This window comes from Octodon degus, unplaced genomic scaffold (assembly GCF_000260255.1).
Source record: "Octodon degus isolate 3935 unplaced genomic scaffold, OctDeg1.0 scaffold00092, whole genome shotgun sequence".
Lineage (NCBI taxonomy): Eukaryota > Metazoa > Chordata > Mammalia > Rodentia > Octodontidae > Octodon > Octodon degus.
In genome coordinates, this window is record NW_004524668.1 from 8,846,563 (window position 1) to 8,864,773 (window position 18,211).

At 46.3% G+C, this 18,211-nt stretch overlaps 1 protein-coding gene and 1 pseudogene across 1 annotated transcript in view; one reads left to right on the forward strand and one right to left on the reverse strand.

The window, feature by feature from the left end:
• Positions 1 to 18,211, reverse strand: part of Spen (spen family transcriptional repressor) — a 108,122-nt gene that overhangs the window by 2,864 nt on the left and 87,047 nt on the right. Inside the window, exons 6-11 of the mRNA XM_004637769.2 lie at positions 16,824 to 16,888; positions 16,347 to 16,472; positions 15,712 to 15,825; positions 14,257 to 14,370; positions 12,634 to 12,734; positions 254 to 8,420 (exon numbers count right to left, since the gene is read on the reverse strand). Of these exons, the coding sequence (XP_004637826.1) occupies positions 254 to 8,420; positions 12,634 to 12,734; positions 14,257 to 14,370; positions 15,712 to 15,825; positions 16,347 to 16,472; positions 16,824 to 16,888 (8,687 nt within the window). The remainder of the gene's footprint in view (positions 1 to 253; positions 8,421 to 12,633; positions 12,735 to 14,256; positions 14,371 to 15,711; positions 15,826 to 16,346; positions 16,473 to 16,823; positions 16,889 to 18,211) is intronic.
• LOC101581695 lies at positions 16,891 to 17,227 on the forward strand (annotated as a pseudogene).

Consider the following 18,211-nt stretch of genomic DNA (forward strand, 5'->3'; position numbering starts at 1 on the left):
CCACTGCACTGAGCATGGCATAAAGAGCTCCTCCCCCTATTTGGGGCCCTCCATAGTGTGATCTGACCCTTTCACCCCCAAGTCTCTTTAAATCCCTAAGGATATTAGTAACATTCAGGAAACCCTGACAGGCTCACCTGTCCCTTAACCACTGTCTTAGTTCAAAGGCTAACCTAACCCATTTCTGCTTCAAAGCTGTGCAGTCCCCAAGCACATGCCCCAAAGAGGTGGGGGAGACCCCTGGCTTCCTCACCTGGGTGGAAGTCTTGGTCCGCGAAGGCAGGCCAATTGAGGCAGCAGGAAACTGAGTGGGTGTGAGCTGCGCTGGGGCATGGTAGGTACGGATGTCACCATACCTGTACTCTTGAAATAGCTCCCCACTGGAGTGCACGATCTGCACTCCGTGAGTCACCACCACAGGGGGAGTCAGAGGCAGCCCCTGGAGCTGGTTGCTGGGAGTGACAGTGAGAATGCGGGCCTCATTGTGAGGGGGAGGAGGGGCAGGAATAGGGGGTGGGGCGGGGGCGGGGGCGGGGGCTGCTTTGGCCTCTGGTGTCTTGGCAGCTTCTTTCCCGGGTTGCTGAGGGGCCTTGCTGACAGGTGGCATCTTCACCACACCCTCTGAAGCCCTGGGCTGCTCGCTGACTGCAGTTACATGCGGGTGCACCATGATCCGCACATCGCGGGGCACAGTGTACGGGTGCAGTCGGTACTCGGACTGCATGACCAGCACCTCGGACTGCACAGGGGCTGTGGCTCGAGCCACAGGCAGGTGGTAGTGTACTTCTTCTTCAGGGGTGTGCTGGGAGGCCAGAGTGGGCACTCCAGCTGTGGTTGGCTGTGGGGTGCCTGCACGCTGTGGGGCTCGCACCTCTATCTGCTGGGGCTGCAGGGGGGCCCGAGGAGAGTGCAGGGTTTCTGGCCGGATGCTGTAGGTGATGCTGGGCAGGGTAGGCGTGTTCATCCTCACCTCACCCTGTGACAAGTGGCCAAGGGACACGGTCTGAGTGATGCTGTGGGGTGGCATGATGACAGACTGCTCTGGGTGGATGCTAGAGATAAACTGAGGCACTGGAATGCCTGCGGCCAGCATGACCGTGGCGTTGGTAGAGAGCGCTGTGGACGTGGTGCTGCTGGGGTGGCACGCCCGGGGAAATGAGGTTGGAGCAGGTCCGCTGGGTCGAGGAGAATGCGTATCTGGTTTGGTGGCTGCCAAGTGTGAGACTGCACGGTCTGTTGGCGTGCTGGGCCCCGAGCTGGCGTGGTTCACCTCTGCAGGCAGTTTGCTGGGCAGAGCAGGAGGATGGTGGGGCGTGAGTGTAGACCCAAGGTTGGCTGGCTGAAGGACCTTGGTCTCTATTTTAAGGGTCACAGGGTCAGCAAGCTTTTTATTAGTGGTGACAATGCTTGGGGTGAGGACCAGCTGGTTGTGGACCAGGACGGGGGGGGTGTTTATGCCCTGGGTGAGAACCTTCACTGTGCCACCCTGGGTGACAGGGGTAGACACGGAGAGGTGGATGGGTTCAGGCTTCTCCAAGGATGGGCGGTCGGCCTTGACGGAAGAGATCACAGGGGAGGCATTGTAAGTCTGGGCAGTCAGCACCAGGGTGGAATGGGTGGCCATGTTCGCAAAGCCTGAGGGAGCTGGAGGGCCTTTGGGTGTAGGCTGCGATGATGTGACAGAATCAGGTTTCACCTGGGACTTAGACACTGACTGCTGAAATTCAATGTCCATTGCGCTGGCTGGGGGGATCTGGCTAATCTTGGCGCTGATCCGCTGTGGACCTTCAGTCTTCTGCCCTGAGTAGCTCAGGAGCACAACCCCCTCGGAAGTGTTTACACGGAGCCCTGTGCCAGACCCTGCATCTGCGGGACGGTCATCGATCACAGACATGGACCCAGGGTGGAAGCGACTGTTTTCATTACTGCTTGACCTCTGTTTGCACTTTGCTGATGGTGCAATCACTGCACCTGTCATAGTTGCCGCACCTGCTGAGGCAGTCACCCCACCAGAGGCAGCAGTCACTGCACCTGCTGTGACAGTCACTGCACCCCCAGCGGCATTCACTACACCCGTGGCAGCATTCACTGTGCCAGCAGTAGCATTCACTGTACCCATAGTAGCATTCACTGGCGTGGTGAGGACATTCACTGGCCCTGTGAGGACATTCACAGGCCCCTTCAGGACATTCACAGGCCCTGCAGGGGTGCTCACTAACCCTTTCAGCGTGGCCACCGAACCTTTCACGGGGCCTTTCAGGGCATTCACTGGGACCAGGGAGACATTCACCAGGCCAGTCAGGGCACTCACCAGGCCAGTCAGAGTCTGAGGAGCTGGTTTTGCCAGGGTTATCTTCTGTGAATTCTCCAAATCGATGCTGACAGGCATCCGGCTGATAACAGACGTAATTTTTGGAGCAATGACTGGAGCCACCTTTTCCTTGTCAGTGGCTACTGGAACCTCTGAGGCTTGCACATCAGAGGTGTTTGTTACTGGAGCTGTTGACCTGTCTTCTACAGGAGGCTTTTTAGATTCAACTGGAGCAGCTGGTACGTCATGTAGGCAAGGAGCAGCACTTACAGGCTCTGCAATGGCTGTGGTGACACTTGTTGATGTGATGCCTGTGGCAGATACATATTTGGGGTCCATGAGAATCTTCCTCAGAGTACTGGAGCTAGTGTCCATGTCAGAAGCCTTGGTATCCGGGGGAAGAGCAGGAGATGGAGTGGACTGAGCCTGTGGCTCTTCTTGCCTGGTGATCCACTCTGTCACCTTAGGAGGGGGGCTCTGGTGTGATACACCCCCAGGGGCCAAGGGAGGTGGAAGCTTTGCAGCAGTTACAGAAGGAATTGTGGGCGGGGGGTTGCTTGAGTCACTGGGTGGGGTCACTGGGTCACTTTCAATGATGGAATGTACCTTGAACCTGGCCTGAGGTTCATCGTCTACCAATGCTGGCTGGGAAGATTGGGGGAGGTCTGGGAGCACAGACATTTTGGTTGGAGTCTTTTCCTCAACGCTGATTTCCTGGGACAAACTCTCCGTTGACAGAGTCTTGCTTGGGTCAGAGGTACATGCCTGAGGAGGAGTAGAATGGGGTTTTTCACTGTGCTTTTCTTCCTGGGGAGGTTCTGGGGGTTGCACTTCCACACCTTCATTGGCAGCAGGGCTCCTGTTTTCAGCCTGGGGAGACTCAGAGGCATGGGTCTCTGCGGCAGCACCTGCCACCTTTCTATTTGTATTCCTTTTGCGGCGTGATCGGGTTGTCTTCTGGCGACCTTTGTCTTTACGAGCAGGAGGAACTTCTACTTCCTTTGATCCTTTGGTTTCCTGTGTTGGCTGGGAGGTTTCACTGCTATTACCTCTGGCTTCCTTGGCATTTGCTGGGCTTCCTGGGGTATCAGTGGTGCTGACTGGTGGCCCAGAGGACTCTGCAGCAGCCACTGTCTCTAAGATGCCAGACACAGCCTCATGGGTTTCGGGCTCCATTTCTTCCTCTTGGGGCTGCAGTGCTTGCGTCCGTGATGGCAGATCTGTTTGAGATTCTGCAGGGAAAGGGGGAGGGGCAGGAAAATTTTCCTGCTCCCCAGAAATGTCATTGATGATAGATCCAATGGCAGCAGCCAGTTCTGTTTCACTTGCCTGGTGTGGAGGCTTGTCCCTGTCCTCTGTGGTGAGGCCCTCAGATGTGCCTGCAGCTGCCGCCTTAAAGGCTGCATGGGCGGCAGAGGTCTCAGTAAACTTTGCGATGTTCTCCACAGCCCGCTCCAGCTCCATCTGCTTGGCTAGCTGAGTGGCTTCTGGGGATACCTTGGAGACAGACATGTCTTCCCCCTCTGGCTCCTTGTTGGGATCTATTGGATCATTTTTCAATTGGGAGGAAGAACTGCCTTCCTTCAGAGGACTCTCACTTTTTTCAGGGGAGACTGCTACAACCCCAGCTTCTGGCTCCTGGGTCTGTGTCACAGCCCCTGCTCCATCCCCAGAACCAGCAGCAGGGCCTGTGCTTTTGAGATGTGCAGATCTGTCCACTGCTGACCTCGAGTTTCGAGATCTCCCTCGCTTGGATTTTGAGGTTTTTTCCGGGGCTGGCTTTTTCTCTACCACCTCAATGGGAGGATTATCAGGTATTATATTTTTGTCTGTGATGGCTTCTTTTTTGTCACGTTTCTGTTCATTTCCTGCTTCTTCAGCTTTGGACTTGGTGTTATTTTCCTTCATGTTCACTTGGGGACCCATATCACTGGGAGCCTCAGCACATTCAGCATCAACTTTTGGTTCATTTTTCCCCCTTTTCCCATGGGGACCGCTAGTGGCTGCTGATTTTTGAGACCTTGGGGATCTCCATCCCTCAGCCGGCTTGAGTGTTTCTGTGGGTTCCTTAGCCTCAGGCTCCTCCTCTTCCTCAGCACGGCGGCGTGTTTTCGGAGGCCTTCCCCTCCGTGGTGTGGTGGGAACCGGTGCTGCCTCCTGAAGCTCTCGCTCCAGTCTCTTTCTGGTCACTCGTGGCTGCTCTACATGCTCTTTGGCTGGAGAGCGGTTTTCATGGTCACTCATGGTTGCATAAACACTCCTTACATTCCGGCGCCTTGTTCGGCTGAGAGGCAAACTTGGCTCAGGGTGCTCAGGGTCCCCCCCAGAGTTTTTAGAAGCAGTCCTTGTAATCTTCTCTGCTTCCATCTTCAACTCTAAAAGCTTCTGTGCTTCTCCCCGAGGAGAACTGGCCCTCTTTAGTTTTTCCCGGTCTATCCTCTCACTCTTTCTAGTGACAGGCTTTTCCACAACACTTGCTATAGCTGCCTGGACAGGAGTCTTGGAACGCTTACTTTTGTTTGGCTTCTTCTCTTTTGTAGCAACTGGAGGATCAATCTCTACATTTTCAACAGCCTGAGGCTGAACCTCAGGAACGTCAGCTTTTGGATTTGCATTAGGCTCAACATTTGTGGGTGTATCTGGCTTTTCTGCTTTTGGCTCATCAGCTTCCTCAGGCTTCTGAGCTGGTTTTGAAGGTGGCTGAGTACTGTCAGGTTCTGGATCTACCCTGCTCTCGACTGGGGAAAACAAGGCCCCCGGAGTTGGAGGCTTGACATCCGGGGAAGGCAGCTGCTCAGTGGAGGAGCTGTCTTCACCTGTGGAAGGCGCCACAGCAGCATCCCTACTGGTTTCCACTCCTGCAGTCAAGTCCACTTGTGGTTGTTCAACAGAGACCGGAGCCAGTTCTAATACGGGTTTTGCTTCTTCTGAGACAGAGGCTGGCTCCACAGTCTTCTCTTCTGTCACCAAAGGAGCCTCTACTGTTTTTTCACTGGCTGTTTTTTCTGGTGCTGGTGACACAGATTCTGGAGTCATACCTATGACACTGGGAGGCCCGACAGAAGGAGTTCTCAGTTCTGACTCTTTATTCTCAGAAGCACATTCTGGGGTCTTGGGGTGATTCTCTGTGTCTTCCTGTCTTTCAACCTCTTTGGGTTTTTGGTCTTTTTCCTTCTGCTGCATTCGGGTGAGTTCCATGAATCTGCTATGGAACAGGACCACCGGTTCTTGGACAGAGTCACTTGTGCTGCTTGCTCCGTCTGATGCCTGCCTCCCGTACAACCGACCGGGTGTGAAGTCAGGTTCGTCATCTTTCCTTTCCAGATGTTGCAGTCGCTTGGAATCTTGTTCAAAGATTGAGCTGTGTAAAAAACGCGAGGCAAATAATTCTTGCCTTTCCTGCTCTTCTTCTTTATGATTATCTTTTTTATCATCCATTTTTCCTTCTGAATCAGTCCTGATTTTCTTTTTTTTCATGTACCAGGATGGAATAGGTCTTGGAGCAGAGTCAACCTTTTCTTTATCTTTGTTGTTTCGAAAATTAGCAAAACGGGAGTCCCAATCAAGAAAAGACCAATTTTCTTCTCGGGATGAGGAAAGGGATTTAGCTCTTTCAAGCAAAGCTTTAGTGTCTGGTGTGATTGTCTTATCCAGTGCAAAAGAGTAAAATTTGTTCCTTTCTAAAGAACTAGAGAGCCTTTCATCTCGCTCACGTAGTTTGTCTTCTCTGTCCCTCAATAAAAAAGACAATCGGGAGCTTTCATACAGTACAGAAGCTCTGGGTGAGTGGGACTTGTGCTCACCATCTTCATCAGAATCTGAAGGTACCTCTCCAGGTTCCAAATCCCGAACAGACCTTTTTCGAAGACTGTCTCTCTTAATTATGCTGTTTGGGAAACTCACATCAAATCTGCTGGAATCCTGTTTCATCTGAGAATCCCAACGATTTAGTTCATCTTCAGAATTCAAGACAGAGAGCTTTATTTTGGCCATGTCTGCCATCTGGTCTCTCCTGCTAGAATCATAAGGGTTAAATTTTAAGGACTCTTCCCTCACTGTTATACTAGAATAGGGGAGACTTTTTTCATCTACTTTAGGAGACCCTTTTACTGACGTTAGCCTTGGGGAGCTTAGAGGGTCATCATCTTCATGGAAGGAACCATGGCGAATACTGGGAGAACAGCTAGTCCGTTCAGAATCTTCACTGATTTGGCGCGAACTTCTGTAATTCCTCTCTCTCTTGGTGCAGATATCAAAGTCAATGTGATCCAACCTTTTCTTTTTGCTGGGAGGCGAGTCATCAGTGACATCCTGTGGAGGTTTGCCTACCTCGTGAACAAGGCTACGTCTTTCATATTCATCTATGTCTTTTTTAGGACTGCCAAACTTCTCAGACTTGGCTATTTCCATCTCCATCTGCTGTTTTCTACGACTCTGTTCCATTTGTTTTCGGTAACTCTGCGTGTGATCAATGTCAATGCCAATTTTTTCTTCAGAATTTATTGTATGAGGTTTGTCCTGGCCTGGTTTACGTTCAAGTGTTTCATCACGAAGACTGCAATAGCTTTTCCTGACATCGTCTCTCTCTGGTCCTTGATCATCTAAGAGCTGTAGCTGCTTGAGCTGTGGTTTTGAAGGATTTGTTTTTTTGGACTGGATTTCTTGATTTTCTGCAGATTCAACTACTGGCTCTCCCAATCTTGGTTGTAGCTCCGAGCTGGGTCTCAAGCCAGACCCAGCAGAAATACTGACAAGCTCCTGACAGTCTTTGGGACTGGGGACAGTATTAAGTCTGTCCACTTTGATTTTTTTAGATTCTCTTTTAAGAATTTCTTTTCTCACAGGCTTTCTTTCAGACTCTCCTTCCCTTAGTAAAATAACATCTCGAGATGACACATCAGGCTGCTTCTTCAGGGGCACCCGAGCATCTTCCATCTCCGGACTGTTTTTCTTGGCTTCTGGCTTTTGCCTTTCTACTTTTAAACTGGAATCTGCAAATCGCCTTTTCCGTGCTTCCAACTTCTCTAGATCTATAGCACTCAACCCGTCAGTGGTCTGCTCTGGCTTAAGATGCTTCCTGGGTTTAGGCCTGACTTCCTTATCTACCGCTTCAGTATGGCTTGCAAGTGCCTTTTCCTTTGGCACTTTTACACGAACAGATTCTAGTTTTGATAGGTCTACTTTTGCAGGCTCGGACTGAGAGACCTGAAGTTTCTGATCCAAGGCAGAAGACTTGCTGGTATCATTATCAAGTCTGGCTCTCAGCTTCTCCAGTGGAGTATGGTCAATGACTTTCCCTTCTTTTTCTTTTACTCGAGTCAAAACTACACAAGGCATGAGTTCCAAGCGATTTTTTGCTGCTCCTTCTTTGTCAGCCTTCTCTCTGCTCAATTTATTAGAACTCCTTGATTTTTCAGGGCTCTGGTCTCGCTCATTTTCTTGGTCTGTCTCTGAAGATTGAGAACTAGGGGAATGAAGTTTTCCTTTTCGTTTCTGCTTGTCAGTTTTGTCCTTTTCCACTTTTTCCTTCCGTATTAAGCGTCTTTCTCGCTCCACTCTCTCAGAATCAAAAGTCCGTTCTTTATCTGCCTTTTCATTTTTTGCATATCGCTCCAAACGAGCCTTGTCCAGTTTATCGTACCGCGGAGGAGAGAGTGAGCTGCAACTGCCACTGCGGTCTGAGGAGCGGCTATAGAGCCTCCTCTCAGAGTCACTGGCCAGCCTGTCTGCCTGGGAGGGAGATGCACCGGGACTCTGAGGACGGCGCAGGTGCACTGGGCTCTGACTTCGCTCAATGGGCCGCCTCTCATGGTCTCTGTCACGGTCGGACTCAAATCTTTCACGTTCTCGCTCTCGTTCCCTCTGTCTGTAACTATATTCCCGGATATCTTGATCATAAGGGTCACTCCTGTAATCTCTGTATTCCCGAGGATCATCATAATAGCGTGACTCATAGTAGTCTCCTTGGTATGTTTCCCATTCCGAGTAGAATTCTCTCCCCCGAGCAGTATAGTCCCGCCTGGAGTCCTCAGGATATGTGCCTGGAGTGCGAATGCTCTCATAGTATGGCCGCTCTTGGTTGTAGTCATAGGATCCTCTTCGCTCCTCTCTGCCAAAAACAAAAAAAGATCACCTCAATGCTCATTATTAGGGCTGGGGATATAGCTCAGCAGCATAAGTGCCTGCCTGGCAAGCGCAAGGTCCTATGTTCGATCCCCAGTACACCCCCCCCAAAAAAAAGCTCATCACTTACACATTGGGTTATCTACAAGAGATCAGAAAGCCCTATTCTAAACATCCTTAGCATTCATTATTCCATTGCTTCTTTTTTTTTTTTTTTTTGGCAGAGCCAGGATTGAACTCAGGTCCTTGTGCTTGCCAGGCAAACGCTTATTCAACTGAGCTATTTCCCCGCCCCCCATTGCTTCTTAACTATAGCAGCTTGCAACACAGCAGCCACTAGCTAGCCACATTTTGCTCTGAGCACTTGAAATTTGACTAAAGTGAGATGTGAATACAAATACACACATTTTGTTTTGTTTTTATCTTTTTGAGACAGGATCTCAATTGGCTGGCTTTGAGCTCACTCAAACTCGCAACAACCCTCCTCCCTCCACCCCCTAAGTGCTGGGATTACAGGAGTGTGCCACCATGCCTGGTCATACCATTTTTAACAAAGGATGTTCTGGCCAGGCCTGGTGCCACAGACCTATACTCTCAGTTACTTGAGATGCTGAGGGCAGAAAGATTGTAAGCTGGAGGACAGTTAAATGAAACTTCCCAAGATCCTTTCTCAAAATTTAAAAAAGGGCTGGATGTAAAGGTCAAGGATGGAGTGCTTGCCTAGCACACAGAAGACTGTGAGTTTAATCCCTAGTACATCGAAGGGGGAAAAAAAAGATATTCTTACAACATTGCACTGGGTGTTGACAGTACATGCCTGTAATCCCAGGACTAGCGGCTGAGGCAGGAGGATCACTGTGCATTTGAGGCCAGCTTGGCTACACAGTACTCTTAAAGCCAACCTCAACTACATAGCAAGACCCTGTCTCTAAAAGGGAAAAGAAGAAAAAAAAAAAAAAAAAAAAAACCTTGGGAAGTAAATGAACTGTTTGGAAAAACAATTTTCCATTCTTTTTTTTTTTTTTTTGGTATGTTAGGGAAGGGTCTACAGGGTCTCACTGTGTAGATCAGACTCATAGTGATCCTCCTGTTTACAGCCTCCCAAGTGCTGGGATTACAGGCACATGCCACCACGCCAAGTCTCAATCCCTGTCTCAGCTTGCTCCCCCAGGGGAAGGACCAGCATAGCAGGCTTGGGGATCAAACTCCCAGCCCCTGCATCTGCCTAAGCAGGGGCTTTTATCTGCTGACCTATTTGGCTGCCCCTCAATTTTCCATTCAAGCATCAACTACTTACAGGGATGACTTCACTCTATGGAAAATACAAGGATCCTCAAGTTCTACTGCAAAGAATACATTCTACAGGAACTGCCATCTGATCCACACAGGGCAAACCCAGGTCACAGGCAAGTCATACACCCTGTACTCCATTAAGAAATACACGCTAATAGACAGAGATAAATAACCATCGGAAAGAGCCAAAACCATAGAACCAAAGCCAGACCATCACTAAGATGAGAGACTGGCCTAAAATGAATTTTAAGCAATAATATATAAAAATGAACAACTACACCACATTATCCACCTCTCATAAAACATTGCCCTTGGGCTGGTGAGATGGCTCAGTGGTCTAAAGCACCTACTTAGAACAAGCTAAGCTAAGCAAAACACAGGGACCGCGGTTCAATCCCCAGCACCACATGCCAGCCAGCCCCGCCCCCTGGTGGGCTGAGCTGGCCACACACACATAAAATAAATAAACAAATAAATAAATAAATTTAAAAAAATAAATAAATAAAACATTGCCCTTGTAAAAAGTATTTAATATACACAGAGAATTTTAACGTCTTAGGTGCAAGGAGGCCTCCAACACACCTTCCACTCACTCGTGGCTGGCATCCCTGTAAGAATTCCTTTAAGCAGTTGATGCATTAAGGATGCCTTCAAGGCACTACTTTGGCTGGGACTGAGTGCTTGCTCTCCTCTCACCGAGACACATGCTTGTGCACACTCCCATATACACATACCCGAGAAAACAAGACTGACTCTCCAGCCAGAAAACTGCTGACTTTCATTCTTACAATTTTAATTCTGATCTACTAGTAAAAAACTACCAAGCTTTTAGGAATCTGGTAGTATACATCGTTTTTAACCTAAAAAACTCCATGTTTAATGACTACGGCACTATATTTCACTAGGAGATACTTTGATTTCCACAAAAAAATGAACAGGAATGAAGAGACAACAGAAAAGTCTTCAACAGACTTCTGGTAACAGAATGAGGACAGGGCTCATTCACTCTGTCATGGAGCCTCTTTGTTCGCAACTGTGAGGACGGAAAGGCATCTTTCACACAAAGCCACTACCTAACACATCTGTCCAGGGACAGAGTTGTTTGTTTGTTTTTTTGTATTTAGGACAGGGTGGACAGGGTCTCAGTGCGTAGATCGGACTCATAGTGATCCTGTTTGCAGCCTCCCAAGTGCTGAGATTACAACCATGCGCCACCACGCCCAGTCTCAAGTGTCATCAGACTGGCCTGGGGATCGAACTCCCGACCTCTGTGTCTGCCTAAACAGGTGCTTCAATCTGCTGAGCTATTTGACCGGCCCCTCAGGGGCAGAGATTTAACAACAGAGGCAAGTAAGAGCAAAGCTTCATCACATGGACAATAGTTTCCATTTTCAAATGTAAACAGCAATTGGAGAACTAGTACTGTAACACTACATGATATCCCCCACCTTCCCATACTGGAGACTAAACCCAGAGCCTTCAAACTGAGCTGCAGGTCCAGTGGTTTTTAATTTTGAGACAGAGTTTCACTGAGTTGTCCAGGCTGGAATCAAATATGTAATCATCCTGCCTCAGCCTCCCAGGGTTGGAATTAACCATATCCAGGTGTTAGGAATTTTGAATATATTGCTAATCAGCAGAATAACTATCAAATATGATATTACCAAGTTTGAAAATATTCACATGGGGAAACCAGGTTCACCTTTCATACTTCCAAACTCACCAATTTCTATATGCTCTGGCTCACTGAGTCACTTCAGAGATTCAAAACAAAGTTCTTACTACTCTTTTAAAAGTTTTTACCTTTTTTTGTTGTTAAAAGTTTGAGTTCACATGGTAAAGATCTGATGTTTTCATTACTAAACACTTAAGGTATAAGTGGGTACAATGTACTCTAGTATGTGTCATTAAAACTGTAAGGTAGGGACCATGGACATAGCTCAGTGGTCTAAGCACCTGCCTAGGCAAGTGCAAGGACCTGGGTTCAATCCCTGGTACTACATGCCGTGCTGGTCCCAAGCCCAGGAGCGCTGAGCTGGTCACCAAGACTGAATGTAGTGGTATACACCTGTAATCCTAGCACTGGGGAGGTTAAAACAGGAGGATCACTATGAGTTCAAGCTGCACAGTGAGACCCTGTACCAAATACATTAAAAACAAAACAAAACCCTGTAGGGTGGGATGATATGTACTTATAATTAATGGTACATAAAATTACAATATGGTAAAATAGTAACTCTTTAGAATTGTAGAAGCAGCTGGGCACAGTGGTGTACACCGGCAATCCCAACACTTGGGCAGCTGAGTCAGGAGGATTGTCATGAGTTTGAGGCCAGCCTGGAGTATTGAGCTCAAGGGTAGCCTAAATGGTATATCTCTAGACCCTGTCTCAAAAAACCAAAACATGAATGAATGATCGTAGAGGCATTCAGTAAGAAATTTAGATAGGGTATGCTAATACCCTATGAGCCACATGAAAACCAGATTCATAAAAATGAGCCTGGGGCTGGCAAGATAGCTTGGCAGTCTTAAGTGCCTGCCTGGCAAGTGCAAGGACCTGGGTTCATCCCCCAGTACTATATGCCATGCCAGCCCTGTGCTGAGCCGGCCACCGAAACCAAGTATGGTGGCGTGTGCCTATAATCCCAATGTTTGGGGAGGCTGAGACAAGAGGACCACTATGAGTCTGAGCTGCATAGTGAAACTCTGTACCAAATAAATAAATAAATAACCAAATAATTAAAATAAAAATTTAAAAATTAATCCTGTATTTCTACATAATATGCTGGAAAAGGTTTTTGGGAGATGGGAATACAAGAGGAATGAAAAATAAAATTTAATCCAATTTAAACTCTACACAGTACTCATTAAAATCCAAGCTGTACTGCTAGGTTTAAAACACATACCTTCTTTCTAGTAACATTTCATAAAAGTCTCTGACATCTTGACCAGATTTCTCCATGCAGTGATAAAACGCCAACTGACTGTCCCGATTTGCAAAATCCACCTTAAAAAATATAAAAGTTTAATACAAATTTCAGATTTTAATCATGGAAAATGTTTCCCAATTTGAAAATTCTTCACAATTCAGGAAAACTTTCAGGAATGACCAGTCTGCCTCAAATGAGACAGTCCTCATAAACTGGAAATTACAATGTTGTTAATCTAAGTTCTCTCCAATTTCACAGATTTTTTTTTTTTTTTTTTTTTTAAAGACATGGTCTCATTATGTAGTAGTTCAGGCTGGCTTTGAATTCACTGCATAGCCCAGGCTGGTCTTGAACTTGCAGCAACTCTTCTGTCTCAGCCTCATGAGTGCAGAGATTATAGGGGTCTGCCACTACACCTGGCCAATTTTATGCAAATTTTGACAAATGTAATTGAAGATTTTTTTTTTTTTTCCTCAGTACCAGGGATTGAACTCAGAACCTTGCCCATCTCTCTGGCCCCTGAAGATTCTTGAAGTAGAAAAAGTGGAAAACTGAAATAAATCACTACTAGGCTCCTAGGCTGATGATTAAATAATCAAATCAATTAAATCCAGCAAAATCTCATGTATATAAATTTGCTAGTAAGGCCAGGCATGGTAGTGCATGCCTGTAATCCCAGCACTCAGGAGGCTGAGAAATGAGGATCCTTTTACATTTGAGGCCAACCTAGGTCACACAGCAAATTCAAGACCAGTCTGAACCACACAGTGAGACCCTGTCTCAAAACAAACACAAAATAAACACTCCATAAATTTGCTGGCACAGCTACAACATAAAATGATATGGAAGAATATTTCAACTTCATTCAGTCATTAAAGCATATAGAAACTATTAGCAATCTCTCTACCATGTCATTTCAATCTAACCACCAGTTACTAAGTACACAGTACCTTCAAACAACCATGAATATCAAATTTTTGAACAAATAACAGACCAAGGTAACACGCTTATAGTGGTTCATCATTCTTTTTAAGAGACAAGAAGGGGCCGAGGAGATGGCTCAGTGGAATAAGTGCTTGCCTGGCAAGCACAGGGGCCTGAGTTCAATCCCCGGTTCCGCAAAAAAAAAAAAAAAAAGAGAGAGAGAGAGAGAAGTCAGAATCTGCAGGAAGCTGACTGACACCTAGCACCTCTGGTCACAGACACACTTGTCATAACTGTGAGTCGCTTACACTGCTCATGCACCCCGTGAGCCTCATGGAGCTAGGATGACTTTTAGGGAAGGGTCTGAGGTTCCTGGCTTATAAACTATGCTCAACAGTAGCTGAACATAGAAATCCTGGTTTTTCCCCTAAAAGCTGAGGCCATATAGACCACATCCTGTAAACCACTCCACCTGCTGTCTGTCAGTCTACAGAGGGCAATTATTTGTGGGTTGAGATTCGAATATAATTTTGTTATATGATTCTTTTTATAATTTATTTATTTTTGCGGAACCAGGGATTGAACTCAAGCCCTTGCGCTTGCCAGGAAAGCACTTTTTCTACTGAGCCATCTCCCCAGCCCCTTTGTGATTCTTTTTAAAGTAATTCTGCACACCTTAATTTTATTGCCACCAATTTTCCTCCCCTTGGTCTCCTTTACAGCTGCTTGTGCATATTCAATCTCATTGTAGAGAACCAGGGCCATGCCTTTTAAACGGTCAAACACCACCTGCAAAAACAACAAAACAATGTAAAAACCAAGTAATAACTTCATCCGCTGATCTTAGGTACCTGTCTCCACAAACTTCTAAGTCAAAAAACCTTACCAAAAATACAATTTTTTTTTCGGTCTTATTGAGTTTTATTTTTGTTTTTGTTTTTTCTCGGTACCAAAGATTAAACTCAGGACCCTGCGCTTGCCAGGCAAGTGCTTATTCTACTGAGCTATCTCCCCAGCCCCTTTTTTGTCTTTCTGAGACAAGGTTTTACTATGCTGTTCAGGATGGCCTTAAGTTGACTTTGTAGAATTTTTATTTTATTTCATTTTTCTGTTTTTATTATTTTTTTGTATTCAATACAGGGTCTACAGGGTCTCACTACACAGATCAGACTCATGGTGATTCTTCTGTTTTCAGTCTCCCAAGAGCTGGGATTACAGGTGTATGACACCACCTCCAGTCTCAGGGTGCCCCGGGTGGGGCTGGCACCAGTATAGCACTCCAGGGATTGAACCTGGTCCCTGCATCTGCCTGAGGAGGCGCTTTAATCTGCTGAGCTATCTGGCCAGCCCCCTTAAGCTCACTTTGTAGCCTAGGGTCGTCTCCAACTCCCAAGGATCCTCCTGCCTCAGGCTCCAAGTGCTGGGATTACGTGTGTGCACCACCACGTTGGGCCTTGTTTCACCTTTTTTTTAAAATTTATGTATTTGGTGCAGGGTCTCACTACACAGCTCAGGGTCAGGGTAGAGGGTAGGGCTCAGGCTCGTAGCAATCCTCGTGTTTCAGCTTCCCCAGCAATGGGATTACAATCATGTGCCATCACACCGGGCTTCGTTTTTGAGACAGGGTCTCTCACTATATAGTACGAGCTGGCCTTAAACTTGCTTATATAGCCCAGACTGGCCTTGAACTCAAGGCAATCCTCCTGCCTCAGTCTCCCGAGTGCTGGGATTACAGGTGTGTGCCACCAAGCCCAGCTTTGTTTTTTTCACACATGGTGCAGTTCAAACTGGCCTTGAATTCACTATGTAACCCAAGCAGACTTTGAATTTGCCAAGCTCTTCCTGCCTCTGCCTTCCATGTACTGGGATTACAGATGTGTGTCATCACATCTAGCATTATTTTATTTCCCTCTAGGGCAACTTTTGGCTCAAACAGTACTTTTTCAAAATATTCTCACCATAAATTAACAGATACAATTAAAGACCAAATTTTAGGGGGAAAAGAATTAACATGCAGCTTATTAAAAGGAAAAAGCAGTACTAGAAATTGAGACCACAAAAAAAAAAAAAAAAAAAGCAAGAGAAAGAAGTCAGAAGTAAGTCTGAACCATGCCCAACGCCCCCACATACCTTTATCACAGGCCCATATCGACAGAAATGTCGTGTTAAATATTGATCCGACACATTTGAAGAGAGCCCATCTAACCATACGCAGTTGGTTGGCATGCTCTTTCCAAAACCCAACTGAATATAAAAGATGAAATTTCTATTAGTAAAGTTCACAATAACTACTCAACTGAAAAAAATCTTAGAAAATGACTCTTCTATAGGTGTCTTAGGGCCTGGGAAGATAGCTCAGTAGATTAAGCGCTTGCCTGGCAAGCACAGGGTCCTGAGTTCAATCCTGGTACCGCAAAAAAAAAGTAGGAGTCTTAGTCTTTTTCTTTCGAGTGTCAGAGATGGAACCCAGAGCCCTGAGCATGTTAAACATGTGCTCTACCACTGAATGACCCCAGCTCCATAAATAAACATTTTAAGTGGAAACTGTTTAAAATTAAAAATTTACAAGAAAAGCAATCCTGTCTGGCTAACCAGGTATTAACCAGTTCAAGTTACATTAAGATAGGAAACAGATAGAAAGAAAAACATACCTCCTTCATGATTACCTAACTGTCCTGCCATCTTAAATAATCAGACATAGTTACAAAAACTCTAAGTCTTAAAGTAAATCATAACACCACAATATTCTGTGAAAATTAACTTACCTTGAGACGATTATTTCCAAGGTATTCCCCATCCATCTTCTTAATAGCTTTACAAACACTGGCAATATCACAGTATTGCAAGAATGCATACTGAGGAACTCCATTTACTTTCTTAATATCAATGTCCTGAAAAAGCCAAAAGCACCATTAAATAATATGTCAACATGAAAATAAACAGAATTAGCCAAGTCTGTGTAGGATGTGCAAGACGTTCATTTCTTTAAAAAAAAAAAAAAAAATTCTCAAGTCTTCACTTTCTTAATTTGAAAAATCAAAAATAGAAGGAAAATTATGAATGTTTTAATGGTACAGTTCTCTAAATATATAGCTTTTTTGTTTCATTTACCAAATATATCTCTTGTTCCGAATTCTTAAGAGATTTAGATCAGACACCAATAACGTGTTATTCACAAGACTAGATTATGTCATGAAAAACAACACAAAACAAAACAAGGATCTTCTGTTTAATGCACCAACGTGGAGCTGAGGGTCACACTGAGCTGCCTGCCGCTTCAAGGGCGTATTTAGGAAGGAGGTCAGCACTATGGCAGAAGACATCAAGACCAAAATCAAGAGCTACAAGACTGCCCTCTTTTAGCGCTACCCTGGCAAGAATAAGGGCCTGAGTTCAATCCCCGGTTCTGAGGAAAAAAAAAAAAAAACTGCCCCTTTTGACAGCTGCTTCCCCAGTCAGCACCAGACCAGAACTGCTGGCAGCAAAACTACCAGGACTACCACTGTTGCCATCAGGCAATGACTGAAAAGGGGGTGATAGCTGTCTGCGAGTGGTACCAGTGAGCGGACAAATCCCTCTGCCCATATCCTGGGTCACAGCCTGGGATGACTGCTGAGCTGAAGGCACATTTCCCGGCAAGATCTGAACTGACTCCACCTGTTTCCCTGTCCTCTGTTCATCTCCCAGTGGCAAAGGGGAACCTGGATACATGATGTTCCTACCCTGGGACCCTGAATCATGACTTAACTCATAACAAAAACTCAGTGGAAAAAAAAAATGCACCAATGTATCCAGCCAAGTGTCACCGTGAACACTTGTGATCTCAGCAGTACGGGTGATCAAGGCAGGTGAATGCTAAGTTTAAGTCCAGTGTTAGCAATTTAGAGACATCGGGGCTGGAAAGATAGCTCAGTGGAGTAAATGCTTGCCTGGCAAGTGCAAGGTCCTGAACTCAATCCCTGGTACCACAACAAAACAAAACACATTAAACTCTGCCCCAGAATAGATATACATATACAAAACAGGCCTGGGGAGGAAGCTCAGCACATAGGCCCTTGTTTCCATACCTAGTAACAACCCACACACAAAGTAGTAAGAATGGATAGGAGGAAAGAAAGATGCATGAATATACACAACACCCTTGAAAGATGAACCGCTATTCTTACCCAAAACACTTTTACTCTCGAGTCCTAATATACTAGAACACTTTCTTCACTGTCATTAATAATGAAGAGACTTGGGCTGGAGAGATGGCTCAGTGGTCTAAAGCACCTACTTAGAACAAGCTTAGCAAAGCACAGGACCGCGGTTCAATCCCCCAGCACCACATGCCAGCCAGCCCCGCCCCCTGGTGGGCTGAGCTGGCCACACACACACTAAATAAATAAATAAAATAAAAACCCATACCAGTATGGTGGCTCACGCCTGTAATCTCTGCACTCAGGAAGCTGAGGCAGGAAGAGTGCCATGAGTTTGAGGCCAGCCTTGGCTGCAAAATGAGTTTGAGGCCAGCCTAAGAGACACAGTGAAACCTTGTTTCAAAAAGATATTAAAGGGGCTGGAGAGATGGCTCAGTGGTCTAAAGCACCTACTTAGAACAAGCTTAGCAAAGCATTAGGGACCGCGGTTC